This window comes from Erythrolamprus reginae, chromosome 9, assembly GCF_031021105.1.
Source record: "Erythrolamprus reginae isolate rEryReg1 chromosome 9, rEryReg1.hap1, whole genome shotgun sequence".
Taxonomy (NCBI): domain Eukaryota; kingdom Metazoa; phylum Chordata; class Lepidosauria; order Squamata; family Dipsadidae; genus Erythrolamprus; species Erythrolamprus reginae.
The window spans coordinates 37,226,703-37,250,215 of record NC_091958.1 but is presented as its reverse complement, the minus strand read 5'-3'; the positions used below and the strand labels follow the sequence as shown (position 1 = coordinate 37,250,215).

General features: G+C 38.7%; 1 protein-coding gene across 1 annotated transcript in view; it reads left to right on the top strand.

Moving 5' to 3' along the window:
- The window catches only part of MEIOB (meiosis specific with OB-fold), a 128,382-nt gene that overhangs the window by 82,180 nt on the left and 22,689 nt on the right, over positions 1-23,513 (top strand). The window contains exons 2-4 of the mRNA XM_070760826.1: positions 14,578-14,655; positions 18,984-19,041; positions 22,050-22,181. Of these exons, the coding sequence (XP_070616927.1) occupies positions 14,587-14,655; positions 18,984-19,041; positions 22,050-22,181 (259 nt within the window). The 5' untranslated portion in view covers positions 14,578-14,586. The remainder of the gene's footprint in view (positions 1-14,577; positions 14,656-18,983; positions 19,042-22,049; positions 22,182-23,513) is intronic.

Genomic DNA, 23,513 nt, shown 5'->3' with positions numbered 1-23,513 from the left:
GTTGGCGGATCTTGGAGCGGTTAATATTAAATTTGAATCTGTTGTGTGCTCTCGTATTGTTGTGGTTGAAACTGAAGCAGTTGCTAACAGGCAGGACATTGCAGCATATGATCTTGTGGGAAATACTTAAATCATTTTTTTAAATTAATTTTTATTTGTCATTCAAATATAGTATTGTATTGTAGTACGTCTAACATAATAAAGGATAAAGTAGAGATAGAAAAGATAAAAGCACATTAGGACAGGAACAGTAGGCATCATGTTGCACTTATGCACGCCCCTTACAGATCTCTTAGAAAAGGGGAGAGGTATATTGTAGATAATGTAAGGTTGAAGATTTGGGGAAGAAACAACAGAGTCCGGTAGTGAATTCTAGGCGTTGACCACTCTATTGCTGAAATAGTATTTTCTCTTGTGTTGTTGTTGTTAAAGGTGAAGTAGTTGCCAACAGGGAGTACATTGTGATGTATGATTTTATCAGTTTGGAGGCAGCGTAGCTGTAAATTTTTTAAATATAGTAATTGAAGTCTGGAGGAATAAGGTAATTTGTTGCGTGAGGAGGAGTGGAGGACTCTTCTTGTGAAGTATTTCTGGATTCCTTCAATTGTATTAATGTCTGTTATGCAGTGAGGATTCCATACAGGTAAGCTGTATTCAAAAATTGGTCTGACAAATATTTTGTATGCTCTGGTGAATAGATCGGTGCTTCTAGAGAAGAAGCTCCGTAGAATTAAGTTTGTGACTCTTAGTGCTTTTTTGGCAATGCTGTGGGCTCTGACACTTAGGTCATTGGAAATGAGTTCTCCAAGGTTTTTGACTGAGTGAGGATCTTCTGCGAGTTCAATTTGTCCAAGTGTGTATTTAGTATTTGGATTCTTTTTACCAATGTGTAGGACAGAGCATTTTTTGGATGAGATTTGCAGTTGCCAGTTGTTAGACCATTCAGCTACATGGTCAAGGTCCTTTTGAAGGGTAGAAGTATTATCGGATATTAAAGTATTAAAATCATGTTTAAGGCATTATAGTTCCAAGCTTTCTAGACCCAGGATTGTAAGTCTAGTCTCATGGGGTATTCTGTTTCGAGTGGAGGAGTGAAGGGCTCTTCTGGTGAAGTATCTTTGGACATTTTCGAGGGTGTTGATGTCCGAGATGCGGTATGGGTTCCAGACAGATGAGCTGTATTCGAGGATGGGTCTAGCGAAAATTTTGTAAGCTCTGGTGTGTAGAGTGAGGTTGCTGGAGCAGAAGCTACATAGGATCAGGTTAACAACACTAGAAGCCTTTTTGGCGATATTGTTGCAGTGGGCTTTGGCACTTAAGTCATTTGATATTAGTATTCCAAGGTCTTTTACTGAGTGGGGGGTTATCTGTGAGATTATGTTTATTTACTTTGTATATGAAGTTCGGATTCTTTTTGCCAATGTGAAGGACAGAGGGATCCAATGCTAGAAAGAAGAAGAGTGAAATGGAGGAGTTTTGCAGCTGGTGCTCTGGTTAAAAGGGAGAAGGGATGGGATTGTCTGAAGGCTATAGAAGAGTCGGCTTTTAATTGCAAGCTTCGGAATCCCTCTCCAGCTGGTTCGTGTCATTGTCCCATATTGGAATAGTTTAAGAACAATGCTTTTCCGCTAGGATTCTTTTTCCTTCTTCTTTCATCATATGTTCTCCCTCCCCTCCTCCCTCTCTCTCACACACATGTGCCATTTGTTCCATATGTACATCTTTAATAGTTTGAAAATAGGCAAGCATCAGGACATCAAGCCTATATCCTTGTTTGCATTCTGAAATATTCTTATTTGAAATTGGAAGCAAAAATGCAGGACCAGAAAGATATTAGGTTAGAAGGGAGAATCAGAAGAGCAAAACTGTTGGATAATCTTGCCAAGGAAACCTATAGTAAAACTACCATTGAGTTCAAGGAGTGAAAGCCTCTATTTCTTATTTCCTCAATGTTAGACTTTTCTGGCCTGCTTTATTGAGATTAAAATCCTGCAGTCAAATCAGAAGAGCCAGGCAGTTCAAATGTGTATAAAAATTCATTGCAGGCTTAAGCTCCCTACAAGAATCCGAACTACTAACAGCCAAAGCAATTTAGCGGTAGGTAAGGAATTCATGGTGGGATGGACTTAGATCTCTTGTTGGTGAGAAGGGACTGACTGATAATGCATTGGTATCAGATAGCAGCAAGGAGGTATAGAGTTGCTCTGTCCATTCTAAGTACAGTGGTACCTCTACCTAAGAATGCCTCTACTTACGGACTTTTCTAGATAAGAACCAGGTGTTCAAGATTTTTTTGCCTCTTCTCAAGAACCATTTTTCACTTACAAACCCGAGCGTCCGAAACTGTAACCGGAAAAGTTGGGGAGAAGCCTGGATGGGACCTCTCTAGGAATCTCCTGGGAGGAAACAGGGAGGAAAAGGTGAAGAGAATCCTCCGTGGGGCCTCTCTAGGAATTTCCTGGAAGGAAACAGGGCCTCCACCCTCCCTGTGTTTTCCCCAATCGCACACATCATTTGTTTTTACATTGATTCCTCTGGGAAAAATTGCTTTTTCTTACAAACTTTTCTACTTAAGAACCTGGTCACGGAATGAATTAAATTTGTAAGCAGACGTACCACTGTGTTTATAAAATACTGGTGAGATGAGGCTACTGCTCAATACTGCAAGCCCTTTTTTGTTCCAAGACCATCTATGGTCAGTGGTGAAAGGCAAAAAAAAATATTACCGGTTCTGTGGGCATGGCTAAGTGGGTGTGGCAGGGGAAGGATACTGCAAAATCTCCATTTCCACCCCACTCTGGGGCTACCCAGATGTGGTATATGCCAGTTATCCGAACTGCTCAAAATTTTCACTACCAGTTCTCCAAAACCTGTCATAACCTGCTGAATTTTTTAAAGAATAGAATATAATTCTTTTTTGGGCAAGTGTGATTGGACACACAAGGAATTTGTCTTGGTGCATCTGTTCTCAGTATATATAAAAGAAAATATAGATTTGTCAAGAATCGTGAGGTACAACACTTAATGGTTGTCATAGGGGTCAAATAAGCAATGAAGAAACAATCAATATTAATAAAAATCTTAGGATACAAGCAGCAAGTTACAGTCATAAAATCATAAGTAGGAGGAGATGGGTGATAGGAATTATGAGAAAAAACTAGTAGAAATAGAAGTGCAGACTTAGTAAAAAGTTTGACAGTGTTGAGGGAATTATTTGTTTAGTAGAGTGATGGTGTTTGGGGAAAAACTGTTCTTGTGTCTAGTTGTCTTGGTGTGCAGTGCTCTGTAGCAATGTTTTGAGAGTAGGAGTTGAAACAGTTTATGTCCAGGATGTGAGGGGTCAGTAAATATTTTCACAACCCTCTTTTTGACTCATGCAGTATACAGATCCTCAGTGGAAGGCAGATTGGCAGCAATTGTTTTTTTTCTGCAGTTCTGATTATGCTCTGAAGTCTGTGTCGGTCTTGTTGGGTTGCAGAACCAAACCAGACAGTTATGGAGGTGCAGATGACAGACTCAATGATTCCTCGGTAGAACTGTATCAGCAGCTCCTTGGGCAGTTTGAGCTTCCCAAGTTGGCGCAGAAAGAACATTCTTCGTTGTGCTTTTTTAATTATGTTTTTGATGTTAGGTGACCATTTTAGGTATTGAGATATGATAGAACCTTGTTTCCACCCTGATCTATGTGTTAACCAGCCTATCCACATCAGTCACACGTTCTGGGTGTGTAAGGCGTTACCTGCAGTGGTATGCGAGTGAATGTACAAAAGCAGCAGGACTTTTTTTAAAAATCGATGCTCTGATTTACTGACCTGTGTTTTAATTTGGTTTCTCTCTTCGTTCTGCTTCTCACCTTGGCCTGACATTGACGGGGCGACATCTGGCGTGAAAGGCAGCCACCGAATGTGAACATGACTTAGCCATGTCAGACAAGGGAGAAGGTAGAAATCAATGGCCATCTCTAAGCACCGCACCACTAATCAAATACTGATGGGCTGGCACTATTCGAAGGGCAGCCGGTAGCAGGACAAGGAAAATGAGCTCCCTTGTTCATTCATTCTGTGGTATTTTTAAAAAATAGCAAAAGACAACACAATGCACCTTTAAGTGCTTGTAATTGCACAAACGTATTTCAGTCTAGACGACACTGGGATGCATTTAACGAATAAATATTAAACTATGGGCAGCTTTTATTATATTTTATATCCTTACATGTGGAGAAAAATGCAACACAATTGGTAATTTATCATTGGTGAGATACACTCGAATAGTCTAGATCAGTGACGGTAAACCTTCTCTTCTCCATTCTATTCTATTTTAATTCTATTCTATTCTAATTATATTCTATTCCAATTCTATTCTATTCTAATTCTATTCTAATTCTATTCTACTTCTATTCTATTCTATTCCAATTCTATTATATTCTATTCTAATTCTATTCTATTCTTTTCTAAATTCCTACCCTATTCTAATTCTATTCTATTCTATTCTATTCTTTTCTAAATTCCTACCCTATTTTAATTATATTTTTCATTCTAAATTCTATGTCATCCATCAAGTCCAGATTTGAACTCGTCTAGAGTGGAAAGATGTTGTGTTATCATTTTCTTGCTTATTTTGATTTGTATCCCTAATCTGTGTTTTACCATACTGCTTTTGATAGGTTGGATTGTTATTGTTTTTCTTCCTTTTGGGTAAAGAGAAATGCAAATAATGAATTAAAGTAAGTAGTTTGCTTTTTTCCTGCTGCAACCCATTTCTTTAGCTGCATTGTTTGCAAACTTTCAGTAATTTTCCAAAGTCAATTTTCAGGCAGTCCAAAAAGTATTACTATTAAAGCAAAACAGGTGCACGGTGTATGTTTCCAGGTGGCAGGAACAAGCTACCTTCCTTTAAGACCCGCTAAAAATCTTTTTTAATTTTTTAAATTTATTTTTATTTATTTGTCATACAAATATAGTATTGTATTGTAGTATGTTTAACATAATGTAAGTATAAAATAAAGATAGAAAAGATAAGACATCAGGACAGGAACGGTAGGCACGAAGCTGCACTTATGCACGCCCCTTTTTTCACATTAAAATGTAGGCATTCCCTTGATCCCAACATTTTCCCCTTCCTCTTGTTTCATAACTGGAAGACAGATAGAAATCTAAAGAAATTCATCATCCAAGAAAAGAAATTTCCCACCCAACTCTGCATGCACTGAAATAGGGCTCAGGAAACGGTGTGACTGCTTGGTCTGACAGACGGGACGGATGGTTTGCTACTGATGATTAAATTCCTCATTTAATGCAGGCTGAAGTGGGGTCTTCTCTTCCCCATCCATCCCAGCCCCGTGCGCGCCCCCAAACGGTCCCCTGATCAAAGCCGTTGGACTGACTATCACCCACCCCTCTGAAAAGGAGCCAGGAAATGAAGAGCCTTTTCAATCACACAAAAAAAGTTTCCCAGCTTGAAATTCCACTGCCTGTCAAATGCAATGATATGGCCAGTCTTTTTTTACACTGTATTGAATTTTTTTTCCACCTTTCTCAAAAGGGAAAAGGGGGAGGGGGGCAGGAAATCTATAGGGGAAAAAAACTAAAATGAAACTTTTAACACTGTAATATCATAGAAATTGATGGAAAGCCCCGCCAGATGGAACAGCCAGAAGATAAAAGGCATGCTGAAAGGCCCATAATACAAAGCAAGCCAAAAAAAACCCCAGTATCAGCCAACCCTCACCCTGGTCACAGATTTCTGGAGCACTGATGAATATCTTTAGAAATAAATTCACAATCCCAGAAGCAACAGAGCTGCATGCTGATCGGAGGGGAAATGCCATTTTTCCCTGCATGCTGTGGACCAAAGCAATTTTTTTAAAAAAAATTAAAACAAAGTTGCCAAAATGTATTTTTGAAAACCCATTTCTGTATCTTGCTCCTTCTTACCACCGGTCTCCAGAATTTCCAGCAAGCCAGAGTTGATAACAGACTAGATTCAAAGAGGAATGCAATCCACAAAAGGGATTAAAAAAAGGAAATGTGTGAATTTAGCGAAAGATGCTGACTGCAAGGTAGTTATTTCCTTATTTTCCAGAACATAAAACCCTCCAGAGATTGCTTTCTTGTAATCTCCTCACTATCTGGAATAAACTATCTTTGTTTCCTGGTCTACATGCTGGTTCTCCATCCAAAAATTAGGTTAGGTTAGGGTTCGAGTTAGAGTTAGGGTTAGGGTTAGGATTAAATTGAGTTGGGTTGGATTGGGTTAGGGTTAAATTGGGTTGGTTTGGGTTGGGTTAGGGTTGGGTTAGGGTTAGGACTGGACTGGGTTGGGTTGGGTTAGTTTAGATAAGGTAAAGTTAGGGTTAGGATTAAATTGGGTTAGGTTGGGTTGGGTTAGGGTTAGGGTTAGGACTGGACTGGGTTGGGTTAGTTTAGATAAGGTAAAGTTAGGGTTAGGTTAGGTTAGGTTAGGTTAGATTACATTGGATTGGATTGGATTGGATTAGATTAGATGTTGTGGTTAGCTCTGGCCCAGCTCCTGCCCCAAAGAATGTGGAGGTAGATGTGGGGAAGACATCCACATGCCACAGGCCTGTTTTGCTCCCGGTTGAATCTGCCGATGAAGTCTCCTCTGACCAAGGGAGCATGAGTGACAGGGAAGAGGGGAGTTTGGCAGACAGCCCAGGAGGAGATCAGTCATCTGTATCATCCCTGGATTCTGAACAAGAATTAATGACACATCCACGCATGCGTAGAGTGATGCATAGGAGACAACAACTGAAGGATTATTACAAGAGAAAATTAGGCCACCTGTGGTTGGGTGGGGCTGCTGTAATTAGTGCTACAGATAAAAGTGCAGCCTGGTGTTTTAGCCTCATGGCAGTTTATCTGATTCATTGTTTTGTCAATATCGTGGTTTTTGCTCTTCAGGATTGTGTGTGTGGACTCTCTGGACTTTAGAATTGGACTCAATTTCCCAGTTATTGGGTGAACGATTGGACTGCATTTAACCTGTGCCTTGTGCGTACCAGACATTTGACATTTAAAAAGGGAGCTGTTTCTGTTTTTCTGTTTATAAAAACCTTTGGGTTTTCCTTTTATCCTGTGGTGTGTGTCTTCCTGGACTAATTACACCTGTAATTACAGGTGGTTGAAACATGCTGGCAGAACAATTAGATTAGATTAGATTATTAGAGTTGTAAGGGACTTTGTAGGTTATCTATTCCAACCCCGCTGCTCCAGCAGGAGTCCCTACACCATTTTGGACAAGTGGTGGTCCAATCTCCCTTTGAAAGTCTCAAGTATTGGAACTCTCACAACCTCCATATAGCAAGCTGTTCCACTGGTTGATCACTCTCACTGTCAGAAAGTTCCTCCTTATTTCCAGGTCGCATCTCTTTGATCAGTTTCCATCCATTATTTCTTGTCTGGCCTTCTGGTGCTTTGGAAAACAACCTGACTCCCTCCTCTCTGTTGCAGCCCCTCAAGTATTGTAACACTGCTATCATGCATCCCCTGGTCCTTCTCTTCACTAGACTGTCCATGCCCAGTTCTTGCAACCACTTTTTGTATGTTACAGTTTCCAGTCCCCTTATCATCCTGGTTGCTCTCCTCTGAACTTTCTCCAGAGTCTCAATGACGAAAATTGGATGCAGTACTCAAGGTATGGTCTAACTAAGGATTTATAGTCCTAGAAAAGCCTACCATTTTCCCCCTTCGGGGAGGTGGAATTTCAATTGGATGAATAAATGAATTCAGGCAGTAATGGTCCATCACTCCTTGATTCTGATTGCTGCCTGATTTTGAGTGTATGGTCCCTGGCAAAGCACTCTGAAATTTGATCTAGAAAACCTCAATTTATGTACTACATACAGTGGTAATAATAATAATAATAATAATAATAATAATAATAATAATAACAACAACAACAACAACAACAACAACAACAACAACAACAATAATTAGCAGTACCTCTACTTATGAACTTAATTTGTTCCATGACCAGGTTATTAAGTAGAAAAATTTGTAAGGAGAAGCAATTTTTCCCATAGGAATCAATGTAAAAGCAAATAATGTGTGCGATTGGGGAAACCACAGGGAGGGTGGAGACTCTGTTTCCTCCCAGGAAATTCCTAGAGAGGCCCCACAGAGGCTTCTCCTCGCCTTTTACGGCCCTGTTTCCTCCCAGGAGATTCCTAGAGACACCCCACAGAAGTTTCTCCCTGATTTTTCCAGCCCTGTTTCCTCTCAGGAGATTCCTAGAGATGTCCCACAGAGGCTTCTCCCTGCCTTTTCCGACCCTGTTTCCTCCCAGGAGACTTCTAGAGAGGCCTCACAGAGGATTCTCCCCGCCTTTTCCAGCCCTGTTTCCTCCCAGGAGATTCCTAGAGAGGCCCCACGGAGGATTCTTCCTGCCTTTTCCGGTTACGGTTTCGGAGGCTCGGGTTTGTAAGTGGAAAATGGTTCTTGAAAAGAGGCAAAACAATCTTGAACACCCGGTTCTTATCTAGAAATGTTTGTAAGTAGAGGCGTTCTTAGGTAAAAGTACCACTGTATATATAAACCAAACCAGCAGATCTGTGCTTGATTTTTTCCCCCCAAAGGGAAATAAAGTTATTTAGATAACCACATAATTCATCCTTCCTTTTTACCTCTGCGTCCTCTTTTTGAATAAGCTTTTTCATGATAATTCAATCCATGTTGGTGTCAGGGGAAAAAAACCCCATGAAAACTATACACTATATTCAGCCAAAACTAGGTAATAGACAGAAGGCACCAACAAAACAAAAACCAAAAACCACATATCTGGAAAAATGTCATATGGCTGTAATTTGATCCCTGCCTTTTTCTTCCCTCCTGCTTTTTGTTTGAATGGAGGCGGTGAGTTGAAAACAAATGCAAGAAACTTGAATCTCTCTTGTATGGACTCTTCTGACAAAAGATGAAAATATGCTCTAATTGGAAGAGATTTCCAAGTGCATATAGCATCATCTTCCAGTCTGCTTTTGCTATCTGGTTGGAAGTCAACTCTAAAAAGTCAATGAGCTTATGGATGGGGGGGTGGACACACACAGATTTTCAGAGTAAAACAATATTGGTTGGGGTTTTTTTTTCCAAACGAAACACTAAATGTTTCCGCATTACAAAGTTTGGGGCTGTATGGAACCCACATTGCATATCTGACATCAACACAATTGAGAGAGTCCAGAAATATTTCACAAGAAGAGTCCTTCACTCTTCTTCTCACAACAAAATACCTTACTCTGCCAGACTTGAAATTCTTTGATTAGACAGCTTACAACTCCGTCATCTCCATTCTGACTTAACTATAGTTCATAAAATCATATACCAAAATTTCCTACCTGTTAGCGACTACTTCACCTTCAACTGCAACAGCACAAGAGCACGAAATAGATTTAAACTAAATGTCAACCGCTCCGAACTAGACTGCAAAAAATATGACTTCAGCAATAGAGTAATCAACACCTGGAATGCACTACCTGACTCTGTGGTTTCTACTCCTAACCCCAAAACCTTTAACCTTAGACTATTTACAATTGACCTCTCCCCCTTTCTAAGAGGTCTGTAAAGGGTGTGCATAAGCGTACCATTGTGCCTACCATCCCTGTGCTATTGTCTTTCATTACTTTTTATCATTACTTATCTAATGTTTTATTTCTACAAATTACCAAGCTATAATTGTTTGACAAGTAAATAAATAAATAAAATAATAAAATAAATAAATACATAAATGTTCTTTCCTTTTTTCCTTTTGCACAGAGACCCAGAATTCAGAGCTTTGGGCATCCTTGTATACAAACTTAACTTAACTTAACAATTCTGCTTACATTTGACCAGTGTGTGCAGTTTTAGGCCATTGCACTTCAGAAGAGTATTTAGGTATCATCATCTCCTTTTTATGACCCCATAATACCTTGTGGAGTGGAGTCTGTGCAATTGAATGGAGCAGAGTGTTTACTGACCGGATGCCCTTCCCTGTCGCCAATGAGGAGTTTTATTCAGCAGATAAATTCTCATTGCGCCCAGAGAGAGAAATATCTGCCTCTACCTAGGATCGAACTCAAAGCCTTCTGATTGGGAGGTGAGAGCTCCACCTCTAGGCCAGGGATTGGCAAAGTTGCCTCTTCAATGACATGCGGACTTCAACTCCCAGATTTCTTAAGCTTGCATGATTGGCTCATGAATTCTGGGAGTTGAAGTCCATAAGACATAGAAGAGTCAACTTTGCCTATCCATGCTCTAGGCCAGTGTTTCCCAACCTTGGCAACTTGAAGATATTTGGACTTCAACTCCCAGAATTCCTAAGCTTGCATGATTGGCTCATGAATTCTGTGAGTTGAAGTCCATAAGTCATAGAAGAGTCAACTTTGCCTACCCATGCTCTAGGCCAGTGTTTCCCAACCTTGGCAACTTGAAGATATTTGGACTTCAACTCCCAGAATTCCCCAGCCAGCATTCGCTGGCTGGGGAATTCTGGAAATTGAAGTCCAAATATCTTCAAGTTGCCAAGGTTGGGAAACACTGCTCTAGGCCATCACAGGTTAGGTATCTACACGTATAGCCACCTAAAATGATCAGAGGTTAAGGAACCTTCGTATGAGGAAGGGGTATCTGCTTGGAATGAGGGGAGATGGAGATTAGGATGATACACACTTCAGTCCATGGAGACTTCTTTATCATACCATTACTTTTATTACATGGGGTTTCCCCTACTACTTCCCAGTATAACCTGTGTAACGTATAAAGAATAGTGGCTGGAATTTGATATGTCTAGTTTAGTGAAAAGAAGGACCAAGGGTGACATGATAGCAGTCTTCCAAAATCTGAGGGGCTGCCATAAAGAAGGCTGCCAATCAGTTTTCGGTCACAATTCAAAGTGTTGGTAATGACCTATAAAGCCCTACATGACATCGGACCAGAATACCTCCTGAACCGTCTTCTGCCACACGAATCCCAGCGGCCAATTTGGTCCCACAGAATGGGCCTTCTCCAGGTCCCGTCGACTAAACAATGCCGTCTGGCAGGACCCAGGGGGAGAGCCTTCTCTGTGATGGCCTCGACCCTTTGGAATCAACTACCCCCAGAGATCAGAACCGCCCCCACCCTCCTTGCCTTTTGTAAATTATTAAAGACCCACCTATGCCGCCAGGGATGGGGGAAGTAGATATCCCCAGGCGTATATAGTTTATGTATGGAATGATTGTGCTGCAAGGTTTTAATATTGGGTTTTTAAATATTTTTTAATATTAGATTTGTTTACATTTGTTTACATTATTATTTTCCTTAGAGCCTCTCTGAGTCCACAGAGAGGGGCAGCATACAAATCTAATAAATTATTATTATTATTATTATTATTATTATTATTATTATTATTATTATTATAAGAGGGGGTCAACCTATTCTCCAAAGCATCAGAGGGCCAGACAAGAAGCAATGGATGGAAACTAATCGAGAAGAGAAGCAACCTGGAACTAAAGGAGAAATTTCTTGACAGATAGAACAATTAATCAGTGGAACAACTTGCCTCCAGACGTTGTGAATGCTCCAACACTGGAAGTTTTAAAGAAGAGATTGGACAACCATTTGGTATATAAGATATCTTGCTTGAGCCAGGAGGTTGGACTTTCAGCACTATTACTCTATTATTCTGTTAACCTCCTACTTCTTGGTAGTCTCTCAACCAAGCACTTAGCTTTTTTTATACAGAACTTTATTTTACAATATTGTCAAGAAAAATGCTTAATTATTCAACAGTTTTTCTTGCCCAGAGTACCCATTTCTTGCCCATGCTGTCTTAAAATAATATAATAAAACAACGCTTTAGTCTTCAAGTGCCTCTTTAGGTAAAAAGTATGTTCTTTTCAAAATCCTCTCATTCCACTGTGTTTAAGTAGAAATCAATTTAAAAATTGTAAAAACTACATTCAAATCAAATCATTTTATTTTCTCAGTCTCACACCATTCTCCAGAAAAGGACTAGCAATACAATGAATAAAAAGAATAATAAAAATTATGATCAAATAAGCAATGAGGAAACAATCAATATTAATAAAAATCTTAAATAAACAAGCAATAAGATACAGTCATAAGTGAGAGGAAATGGGTGATAGGAGGGATGAGAAAAAACTAGTAGAAAAAGAAATGCAGACTTAGTAAAAAATCTGAGTGTTGAGGGAATTATTTGTTTAGTAGAGTGATGGCATTCAGGAAAAAATACAGTACTTGTGTCTAGTTGTCTTGGTGTGCAGTGCTCTGTAGTGACATTTTGAGGGTAGGAGTTGAAAGTTTGTGTCCAGGATGCGAGGGGTCAGTAAATATTTTCACAGTCCTCTTTTTGACTCGTGCAGTATACATAAGGTGACCAGATTATGCTACTATTTTTTCTTTCTTTTGTTCATTTGTTTCCCTCTTTAACATCTCTCATTCTCTCCCTCCATCATTTTCTCATTTCTTTTTTTCTTCCCTTTTCTCTCCTCTCTCTCTCTTCCTTCCCATTTCTCTTTCCTCTTTTTTTCTTTCTCTCTTCCTCCTACCCTCCCCCCTCTCTCTCCCTCCCTCTGGCTATTTCTCTCTTCCTTCCTCCCTCTCTCCCTCCTTCCCTCCCTCTCACTCCCTCTCCCTTCCTCTCTTTTTTTCTCTCTTTCTCTTTCTTTCTCTCTCCCTCCTCCCCTCTCTCTCGTTCTCTTTCTTTCTCTTCCTTCCTTCCTCTCTCCAGGTTGCGAGGGATCAGTCAATATTTTCACAGCCCTCTTTCTGACTCGTGTACTATACGGGTCCTCAATGGAAGGCAGGTTGGCACCAATTGTTTTTGCACTTGTATCCTTAAGGGAACACAGGACGTTGTTGTCTCAGGTTTAGGGTTTGGCACGCTGTGCGAACCCACCAAACTTCCTTCCACAAAAGCTCTAAACTTGAATTTCTCGAGAGCAAGCAAGACGGGAATCCCATTCCTGCAAACACAAAGGCTGAACCATTCTAAACACATCGCCTCCGGTAGGGGGCGTCGCAACTGCCCGCGGGGCACTTAAAAAAGAGACCGGGAGAAAAGGGGAAGCGCGCCTGCGCGGTGCCAATCCAGCGCTTCGGACTGGCGCGCCTGCGCACAGAGAGACGCGCTTCTTTTCCCCCCTCCCCCCCTATCCCTGCGCCGATTGTTGCTGAGGAGAGTTGTGCTCTGAGACAACTTGTTTAAAAGTAAAATAATAAAATAAAAATTCTTTACGCACGTTATTCACCCCCTCCATATTTCTCTATTAGAAAAGCTACGTCTGGGCTGCAAGCATAAACAAACCTTTTTTCTTTCTCCACATTTTGTGAGGGGGCATTGGCGTTGCTCGCCCTCCTGCCCGCAAACGACGGTGGTTCTCAAAAACACCTGAGAACATGCCAGGTGGTGGCTTGTGGCCTCCTTTCCCGCCTTCTTGTCAGCCAAATACAATAGAGAGACAATTCTCCAAATTCCCAGCTGTCCTTGACCATGTAGGCTGGGGATTCTGGGTGCTCTAGTCCTTACATTTGGGGGGGGGGGGGTATGTGTGTGGCTAAATTAAAGAAGAAAATTAAATACGCAGCTGCTCCACACTCGCCACACTTGCCATTTACATTTATTATATTTAAGTTACGTTACACCATAAGTGAAATATAGTAAATGTAAAAACAGAGAGAACTTTATAGAAAATAGTTTCGTCATAAAGCCCCACAATTTTGCATGAGAAGGATGCCACTTTTTATGCTGCTTTTCCCCCCTATACGGATCAATTTTTCAAAAGGTTCTGAGGTAGCCTACAAATAGAATTTCAAAACTACCCAAACCACAATAACAACTAACTTTCTAGCCACTGGCACACCATTTCTATCCTGTTTATGCCAACCAAAAGACAACAGTAGAAGAATTAAACTATAAAGTGTAAAATAAAACTCTTGCAATTAAAAATTAAATCAACGTAATTCAAAGGGTTTTGCTTCCGTGAGGAATTTACCTCAATCTCCAAGAGATTTCTCCTTCAATGGCATTTAGAATATTTCAAATGTATGCCACATATTTTTCTCCTTTTTAACAGTGACAGTTGTACCAAATCATTTGCCCTTGGCACAATGTATTGTATGAACTTCACATGAATGTGATGTGTAAACTATGGTTTGTATGACGGAATTGATTCAGATATATGTTGAACTAAGTCTTGTTTGAGCCACGTAAATAATTTGTTTCAATTATTATGCAAAACCATACAGCATGTGCAAATCACAACATATCATGTAAATATGCTAATTAAAATGAAGTCATGGACTAAATCACTATATCTTCTTCAACAACCCATCGTTAAAACAGTTATAAGATGGGTAAAGCCAACTATAAATCCTTTTATTGGGAGCCCAATTTGTGTCTTCTTTCTCAGCCCTTGCAGATAGAGTAGATAATATATCTAAACAGAGTTTTAGGAATAATTAAATGCATTAAATAATATGAGTCTACGGAGAAGGGCAGCATAGAAATGCAAACAAATATATATAAATGATTAAAACTGTTTTTAAAAGGACATTCTGACATATCTTTCTCCACCTTCAGGTAAAAAGAATGGCGTATTCCATTTCGTCACAAAATATTGTAGCCATTTCCGATCTGAACCCAAGCCTTGCTCATCCTGTAGGTCTAAGTACCATAACAATATGTTGTTCTCCAATGAAACTGTATATAAATGTATTCTGTTATAACATTATGTAATTGCTCATACCATTGGCAAAATTATTAAAGACTAAATATTCCTGTGTCTCATGTATCCTCAGAAACTGAAAACTGACAAAAAAGAATGGCTATTACAATCATCTAGGACAGTGATGGTGGACCTTTTTGTCATTGGGCACCAAAAGAGTGTGTACACATGCTATTGCACATGCACAAGTGCTCACACCCATAATTCAATGCCTGGGAAAGGCGAAAACAGCTTCCCCTGCCCCCCGGAGGCCCTCTGTTGGTCCAGTGGATTCGTGTTTTGCCCTCCCCAGGCTCCAAAGGCTTCCCTGGAGCCAGGGGAGGGGGAAATGTCCTCCCCCATTCCCCCAGAGGCTCTCTGGAAGCCTAAAATGCCCTCTCAGTGTTTCTGTGCGAGCCAAAAATCAGCTGGCTGGCACACACATACATGTTGGAGCTGAACTAGGGCAACAGCTTGTATGCCAGCAGATATGGCTCCACGTGGCATCTGTGCCACCCGTGCCATAGATTCGCCATCGCTGATCTAGGATGATTGCACTAAGTTAAATTATGGAATTTTACGAAAGGATGAATGGGTTTGCTCTCCCTTGGTTAACCCTTGGTTAATAAAAGGGCAATTAATACATACTTGAAATAAATTATAAAATGGCTGATTGTGATAGCCTGTTTGTGTCTGACTTTCCACAGCATGAAAAAAAAAATCTATGCCATTTTAGTGAATATTAGTTTCTCAAATTAGTCACTTTAGCCACCTCAGCAAGTTTTGCAACTCCCAGCCCTTGCATAAGTAAATATAAACTTCTTGTGTGTGCAAGAAGTTTTTATTTAAGGTTTTTTCCTACACACAGTGGCTGAGAGATGCTCACAGTGAGGTGCAATTTGGGGGTGGCAGGTGGGGATGGGGCAGGGCAGGCCACGAGATGCACATCTTACCAGAGACTGTCAGCTCCAGATCTTGTGGCTTTTTCTGGGTTTTCTTTTTTGAAAAACGCCTCCCCAGACGAGCTTGAAAACTTCCTAGGTTGCTTAGAGAGGAAGCAGCCGGGCAAGTGTTTCCCCAGTCCCTGCCCAAAACTTGGTTTTTAGATAAAAACTCACATTGATCTTCATGAATAAAGTCTTATAAATTTATTTTCAACCATTCATCCAAAATCATTTTAAACAACTTATATGATTCAATAAAACAACTCATGATTCAGTAAAGATATTGGTTGACTGTTTCTTGTTAAAGTCAGGTCCTAGAATTGTTTACATATATGAACAGTATATTTGCTTCTTTCCAAGGGTCAGGAATTTTTCTATTCTATAAAATAAATATCCATTGTTTGTTTGTTGTAAAGGTTGTAAAATTTAATCCTCAAAACATAGTAAATCGGGAGACCATCTGGGGTAGATACTTTTCTGATTTTAGTCTTTTTAATCATTTTACAAACTTATCTTATTTTTGCAGGTACTATACATCCAAAATTTTATTCATTCATTGGATTTATATGCCTCCCTTCTCCAAAGACTCGGGGCGGTTCACAACATGTAAACAAACAGTGCAAAAACAATTCTAAGGCCAATTATAAAGTTGATCTAAAAAACCCAAGTTATAAAGTCATACAACCCCACTCATTCATATCACAATCATACTGATGGCCGGAGTAAGATTTTAGAGTTCAATATCCCCAAGCCTGCTTATTGATTCTCTGTAATCTTTAGTAAATTTTGTTTATGTAAATAATCATTTTTCCAAAGAAATTTCTGGGTTGTCATATAAAGTAGAATAATAGTGGTGAAACACTTCCTCCGAGTCCTCGGAGAGGGCAGCATATAAATCAAATACAATAAAATGAATGAAAGGATGGATGGATGGACGGACGGACGGATGAACAAACAAACAAACAAACAAACAAACAAACAAACAAACAAATAAATAAATAAATAAATAAATAAAGTATATGTTGTTACAATGTTTCCTTCTTGTAACATTAGTATAACTTTCTTTTGTTTTTCTTTGTGCAGCTCATATGCCAACCATTTTCCTGGTTTATTTGTAAAGTCAAAATTTCGCTGTTTTGCATAATGGTCTTTGTTTCCATCTCACTGTTAACATAGATAATTGCTTCTGTAGAAAGGAAGTAATTGTCCTATCTGAGGGCTATTTAAACTTTTTGCTTTTGATGGAACCCCAAATAACTTCTGTAGTATGCGTACTATCAGTGCAAAGTGCAAAACCTTTTTTAATTTAACACAAAATCAGATTAGCAATTCCCTCCTAACAGAAATTAAAGGATATTATTCACCCATAATTTTTAAAATGATAATTTTCATTTTTATCCCACATTTATAAATAATGCAAGGTGGTGAGCATACCTAATACTCTTTTATTTTCATATTTTTCCTACAACAACAACCCTGTGAAGTGGGTTGGGCTGAAAGAGAGTTACTGGCCCAAAGTCACCTAGTTGTCTTTCATGTCTAAGGTGGAACTAGAATTCACAGTTTCCTGGTTTCCAGCCTGGGTTGTTACCACATTATAATCACAGAAACGTTTCCAAAGTATGAACTCATGTGTCAGCTATATTTGTCCAAAAAGGTTTATTTATTTTACAGCAATGAGAAGAGATTAAGTATTAGAAAAAGGACTGAGCCAGAATGTAGTTTTTGGATAAACAAAAAATTTAGTAAACAAATCTTGCTTTCAGTCTGGGAAAAAAAGGTTTATTTAATGCCAGGCATTAAGAGATTCAACTTTTAGGAAGTTAATAGCAAATAGTTAGATATGTGTAAATGTATGTGTTTCCTTAAAAGTAAACAACTAGCTCCAGAAAACTACATTGTAAAGCATTACTTCAAAGAGACAATATATAATTGGGTCACTAAGTCACTGTTTTAAATTATGCAAATATTGTATCCCATACTCTAAATAATGTTACTTGAAGACAGAAAAGAAAAATAACAAAGAGTTGTTTGGCAAATGGACACAGAAGTTTTTCCTTTTTCCCCTTGATTAGCTGAACAGTGTGGCTACAATCCCAATTGTACACATTTGGGAATCATTCACTCAAAATTAAAGATATATACAAAAGATTTAGGAATAGATCTCATGCTTTTAATTTTGAATTATGGGATTTTGCTTGCTTAAAAGAGACTAAATAATTTTGTAAAGATAAAATTTAAGAAGTCTTTGAAGTAAATACTGCTGTAAGTCCTAAGGCATTAAATGACATTTTGGATTCCAGGAACCAGTTCTTTTATTATCAGTAGAATTATGCACAGGATATGTTGCCATCTAATTAAATTACTGTGAGTAGGAAACTAAAAACATTTTGAACACAGATTAATAGAATATGCTTTAAAAAGCAAACTTTTGGATACTTTAAGGAAATTATATTCTATTACACAGATACTCTGAATGAACTCATCCAAATAAATGGAGGAATTGTTTTCTTGCCCCACCTAGTGAGTAAAATGATCACAGAAATTTAAGAGACTGTTTTTCAGTACTTGTTAATTGTGTTTACCAGTGCTGGAAATTAAGAGAAATTAAATTATTGATTTTTTTAAATCCTTTGAAACTTTTTATTTCTATGATATACTTGTAACAACTGCATATATTTACTTAAATGAATCCTTCTGCATCTGGACAACAAACTAAAAATTGATTAAATAACTGAAGCTCAGAATAGCTATAACTCATAAATGAAAATAAGAATGTTTTCCCTCTAATTTGGATATTCATCTCTCTACACATGCATGCTTAGAAGCTGCTTTTAGTTAGAAAGATGGGGGGGGGGTTGATTTACACATGCTTGAATATAATAGGAAGTTTGTCCTTGAAATAATCCATTCTTGAGAGCTCATGTAGGCAAAATAAAATGTGAGTTATATTAAACATGTGAAGAATTAGGACCACCCACCATTACTTCCTGGAATGTACAAAAAAACTATAAGCCTTTATTAAGTGGACACAGTTTTCCCCCACCCGTAATTAGTGCCATCCTCATTTCTGTTATTCATTCACTATCATTAAAAGGGTTCCTTATATTACTATTTATTATTCATAATAATAATATCCCTTATTATTTCTCACACTTTTGTATATTGCAAGAATGACTTCTGTTAATAAGTTAATGTTTCTATCAAGTATGATAAAATAGTTAAAACATGTTTTTAATTAATGAAGGAATATAAAGATTCTGTGAAAAGAAATCCATCTTGTACATCTGTAGTTGATGTATATATTCTGCAATCTTTTTTTTCCCCTTCTTCCTTAGAGTATAATTGGTGTGGTGATTGGGAAAACAGATGCCAAAGGCTTTCCGGACAGAAAAAGTAAAGTAGTTTTTAAGTACCTTATTCTCAGTTTCCCAGGCTCTATGTTTCTGCCAGTGTCTTGACTAATTTAAAAAATATCTGATGCGATCTTTTCTGTACAAACTATGTTGAAATGACAATAGCCTCAATTGCACAGGTACACTTTGCACAAGTTATATGAGATCATGAGAAATAATAATAACACTCTATAGCAGGGGTGTGAAATTGAAAGTTGCAGCTGGCCCACAGGACTGGCCTGGAAATAGCAAAAGACCAGCCTGCAGTGCCTCTGGCAGCCAAAACAGGGTGTTGGGGGCTGCATACAGCCCCCATGCCCCATTTTGGTTGCCAGAGGGCTGCAGGAGGCTGTCCAGGCATCCCCCATGCCCCCTTTACAGCCTGGATAACCTCCTGCAGCAGTCAGCCAAAAAAGGGTGGGGTGGGGGCTGTGTACATCAGAAGGATAGAAGGGTGAGTCAGCTTTGGTCAGGATCAAATTGCTGGCAATCAGCAGAATTAACCTATTAGACTGCATTCTAACAGGAAGGGAGGGAGGGAGGGAGGGAGGGAGGGAGGGAGGAAGGAAGGAAGGAAGGAAGGAAGGAAGGAAGGAAGGAAGAGCACTTAGATTTATATACTATTCTACAGTGATTTACAGCCCTGTCTAAAGATGTTTATAGAGTCAGCCTATTGCCTCCAAGAGTCTGCGTATTCGTTTTACCTATTTTGGATGACTGGAAGGCTGAGTGAACCTTAGGCTGGTCAAGATGGAACTACCAAATTGCTGGCAGCTGGCAATCAGCAGAAGTAGCCTTAAGTACTGCATTCTAACCACTGCACCACCACAGCTCCTCATATACTATACTAAAGAGGCCACACTTGGAATACTGTGCCCAATTCTGCTCACTAAGGTACAAAACAAGATGCTGAGATACTAGAAAGAATTCAAAGAGCAACAAAGATGATGAGTCTAGAAGCTAAACTGTATGATGAAATGTGAAAGGTCCTTAAATCTAAAAAATATCCAAGTTACACAAAGTTCCTCTTCCTGAGACCATTTTTGTAAGCTATGTTTAAACACTACATTGTGATTTCTACTATGTCACAGAGCTCCAGACTACGACATTGAACATGCATATCAGTTAATTTCACTTCTAACATGGGCAGCCTCCAGCCCATATCCTCTCATCTTTCTTGGTGACCTAAATCTTTCGCCTTTTAAAAGGTCCCGTAACAAATGTACAACAGAACCTATACATTCTTCAACCCTGTACAATGCTGTAACTAATCTGGAACTGGATCAACTAGTAACCAACAAAACTAGACTCAACAACAAAGGAGTTAGATAGGTGTAGCCTAACAAAGAAGGATTAGGGATAACATGACAGCTGTCTTCTGATACATGCTGGACTGGTACAAAAAGGTGGGGTTAACTTATTCTCTGAAACACCTGTTGGTAGGACAAGAATCAATGGGTGGAAACCTGTCAGAAGGAGATTCAACCCAGAAATAGTGAGAAAATTCCTGACAGCAAGAAGTATTAATCATTGGAACGCCTGCCTATCAGAGTTCTGAGTGCTCCATTGCTGGAGGTTCTCAAGAAAAGATTGGACAATTTGTCTGAGATGGAATAATGTCTCCTGACTTGGGCAAGGGGTTGGACTAGAAAATCTCCAAGGTCCCTTCCAACCAGGGGTGGGCTGCTAGCCAAAACGCTAAATTGGACTCGCCGCCATGGCTCTTGAGTGCTTGCGGCGCCAACGCAATTTTGTTTCTGCACCTGTGGTCGCTAGCAAAATTGCGCACGGAGCTGCAGGTGTGCCCGTGTTTGGCATGCGCGGAAGAAAAAAACATGGGCGCACCTGCAGTTCCGTACGCAATTTTGCTATCTCCACAGGTGCAGAAGCAAAATCACGCTGGCCCCGCAAGTACTCACGAGCCGCAGCGGCAAGCCCAATTTAGTGTTCCGGCTGGAGCCCACCCCTGCTTCCAGCCATATGGATTCTACTGTATTCAACTGGTAATAAGAATTTAAGGGGAGCAAGTTTCCTGTCATTTTTGTTGATGTGCCTTTCAGTACTTTTAAAAGAATACATCCCTGTTCCTCAGTAGTAATAATAATAGGAAAAGGCATTGGGGCTTTCCCTATTTTAGAAGAAATTAACATAAGCGAAATATTTTATTCATTATAAGATTCAATACTAAAGTTCACACTTGTTTCTTTTCCTAATCTTTTTCTTCTCCTTTCAAAGAAAGTTTTAAAATTATGACCTCTAGTGGTATGAATGAGATTACTCTGCAATATTTGCATTGCAATTCCTCATCCCTCAACATTTATAGTACATATAGTCCTTGACTATAACAGTTTGCTTAGTGACCATTCAAAATTACAATGGTACTGAAAAAAGTGACATGACCATTTTTCACACATGACCATTGCAGCACCCCCGTGGTCATGTGATTTACATTCAAACGTCTGGCAATTGACTCATATTTATGACGGTTGCAGTGTCCTGGGGTCATGTGATTCCCTTTTGCAACCTTCTAACAAGCAAATTCAAAAGGAAAACCAGTTTCATTTAACATGTGTGTTACTAATTTAATAGTGGCAGTGATTCTCTTAACCAATGTGGCAGGAAAAGTTGTAAACTGGAGCAAAACTCACAACAAATTTCTCATTTGGCAACATAAATTACTGGCTCAATTGTGGTCATACATTGAGGACTACCTGTGTATCATTTCCTCTTTGTTGCTGCTACTTGTATCTTAATTTCCCTGTTTCCTGATATATTATGTGTTTAAATATAACAGAATGGGCCTCTGAAATTGAAGTGCTGACAGTTCACACAAACAACCAGTGTCAGCTACAGATGTCAGGCTCCAGAACTCAGTTTGATTGAAAACCATTATTCATAGTATGTTTTAAGTTTTCTAATAGCAGACAAAATATCATCTATGTATTATATTATGTATCTCACACTAATTCAAATGTTAAATAGCGTTCTTAAATATACCCCCCTCTGCAGATATTGGATCAGAACGATATACTTTTTGTTTTACTATTCGTGATTCCCCATCATGGTTCATAAATGTGAATTCCTGGGGAAGGGAGGACTATATTAAATCACTTTCAGAAAGCTTTAGACTTGGTGATTGTGGTAAGCTGGAATTTATTCTGAACATATTTCAATATGTTTTTCTCTTCCTTAAATCAGTAAAATGTGGCTGTGATTTTAGGGTATTTTTCTTCAAGGAATTACAGACCTGTTTAACTGGAACCAATTTTTTTCAGTTAGACTAATTGAAAGAAGTTATATTCACATATTCTGATTAGTGAAGCTGTCATGAAGATATATAAACTTAGAATATAATTTTTTATATTCCTTCTTAGATCATTGTACTATGTTTTTTACTCTTCTAAAATGTTTCATAAGTATAAATGTAACTGGAGTCATCCCCTACAGTAAATGTGGGAATAATCTAGTAATTCCCATTGAAACAATGAGAATTATTTTTGAATAAAATACATACATGGCATTATATGTTACACAGCCTTTCTTTCAGTTAATTATTTTCACTAGAACAAATGAATCTTTAAAAGATCCCCAGTGCTTTCAATAAAAGTTTATGTAAGCCTAGAGATTTAAAATATAATTTAATGTTATTATTTTTTATTATTTCTAATAATTATTTTATGTGTATATTAAGATCACAGCTAGCTCTTCCTAATTTTCTATAAGGTCAAGTAAAAGCTATTCCACACCTAGTTTATCTTCGCTGGTCACAAAAACCTTAAGACAGGCTAGATCTAGTTAGTACAGTACTTGAATTCTGCAATAGAATCCCAGAGCTGTAGGCTAGACTGAAAGAAAACATTTTTTTAAGAAAATGTCAAATGGCACCGATGGCAAATCACATCCTTGTTGCGGCTAAAAAAAGCATGGAGGTGATTCCTGCAGTTACCATGAGTTAAACCTGGTTCCAGAGCATCTTTATTATTTTTCTCTCTCTTTCATTTGAACAATTAAACCAGGAGAGATAAATTTAATACAGGAAAAAAGCCATTTTCTCAAGTGTAGACAGATATTTGAGGATCGGATTGTTCAAAGATCTCTCTCCTTACCAAATTATATTTGAGTTGGAATTACTAGAAGGGAAATTAAAAATTATTACCACAACCTGAATCCTTTTAGCTGTTCAAGGATCAGCCAGAGATAACCTGTATTATTATTGCTGTCCTTAACATTGCTAATAAAAATATATTTTCAACACTGTTGATAGCTGATATGAGCCTAAGAAAAGCATGGGCAGGGCTGCCCCATATGGCATGGGCTTATTAATAATAATAATAATAATAATAATAATAATAACAACAACAACAACAACAACAACAACAATAATAATAATAACCTCACCGATGGGTACATCTTGTCATGGGAGTGGGGCTTGCGTGCTTCAATGAAGCTGAGAGCTGTGCCGGCGGTAGTGTA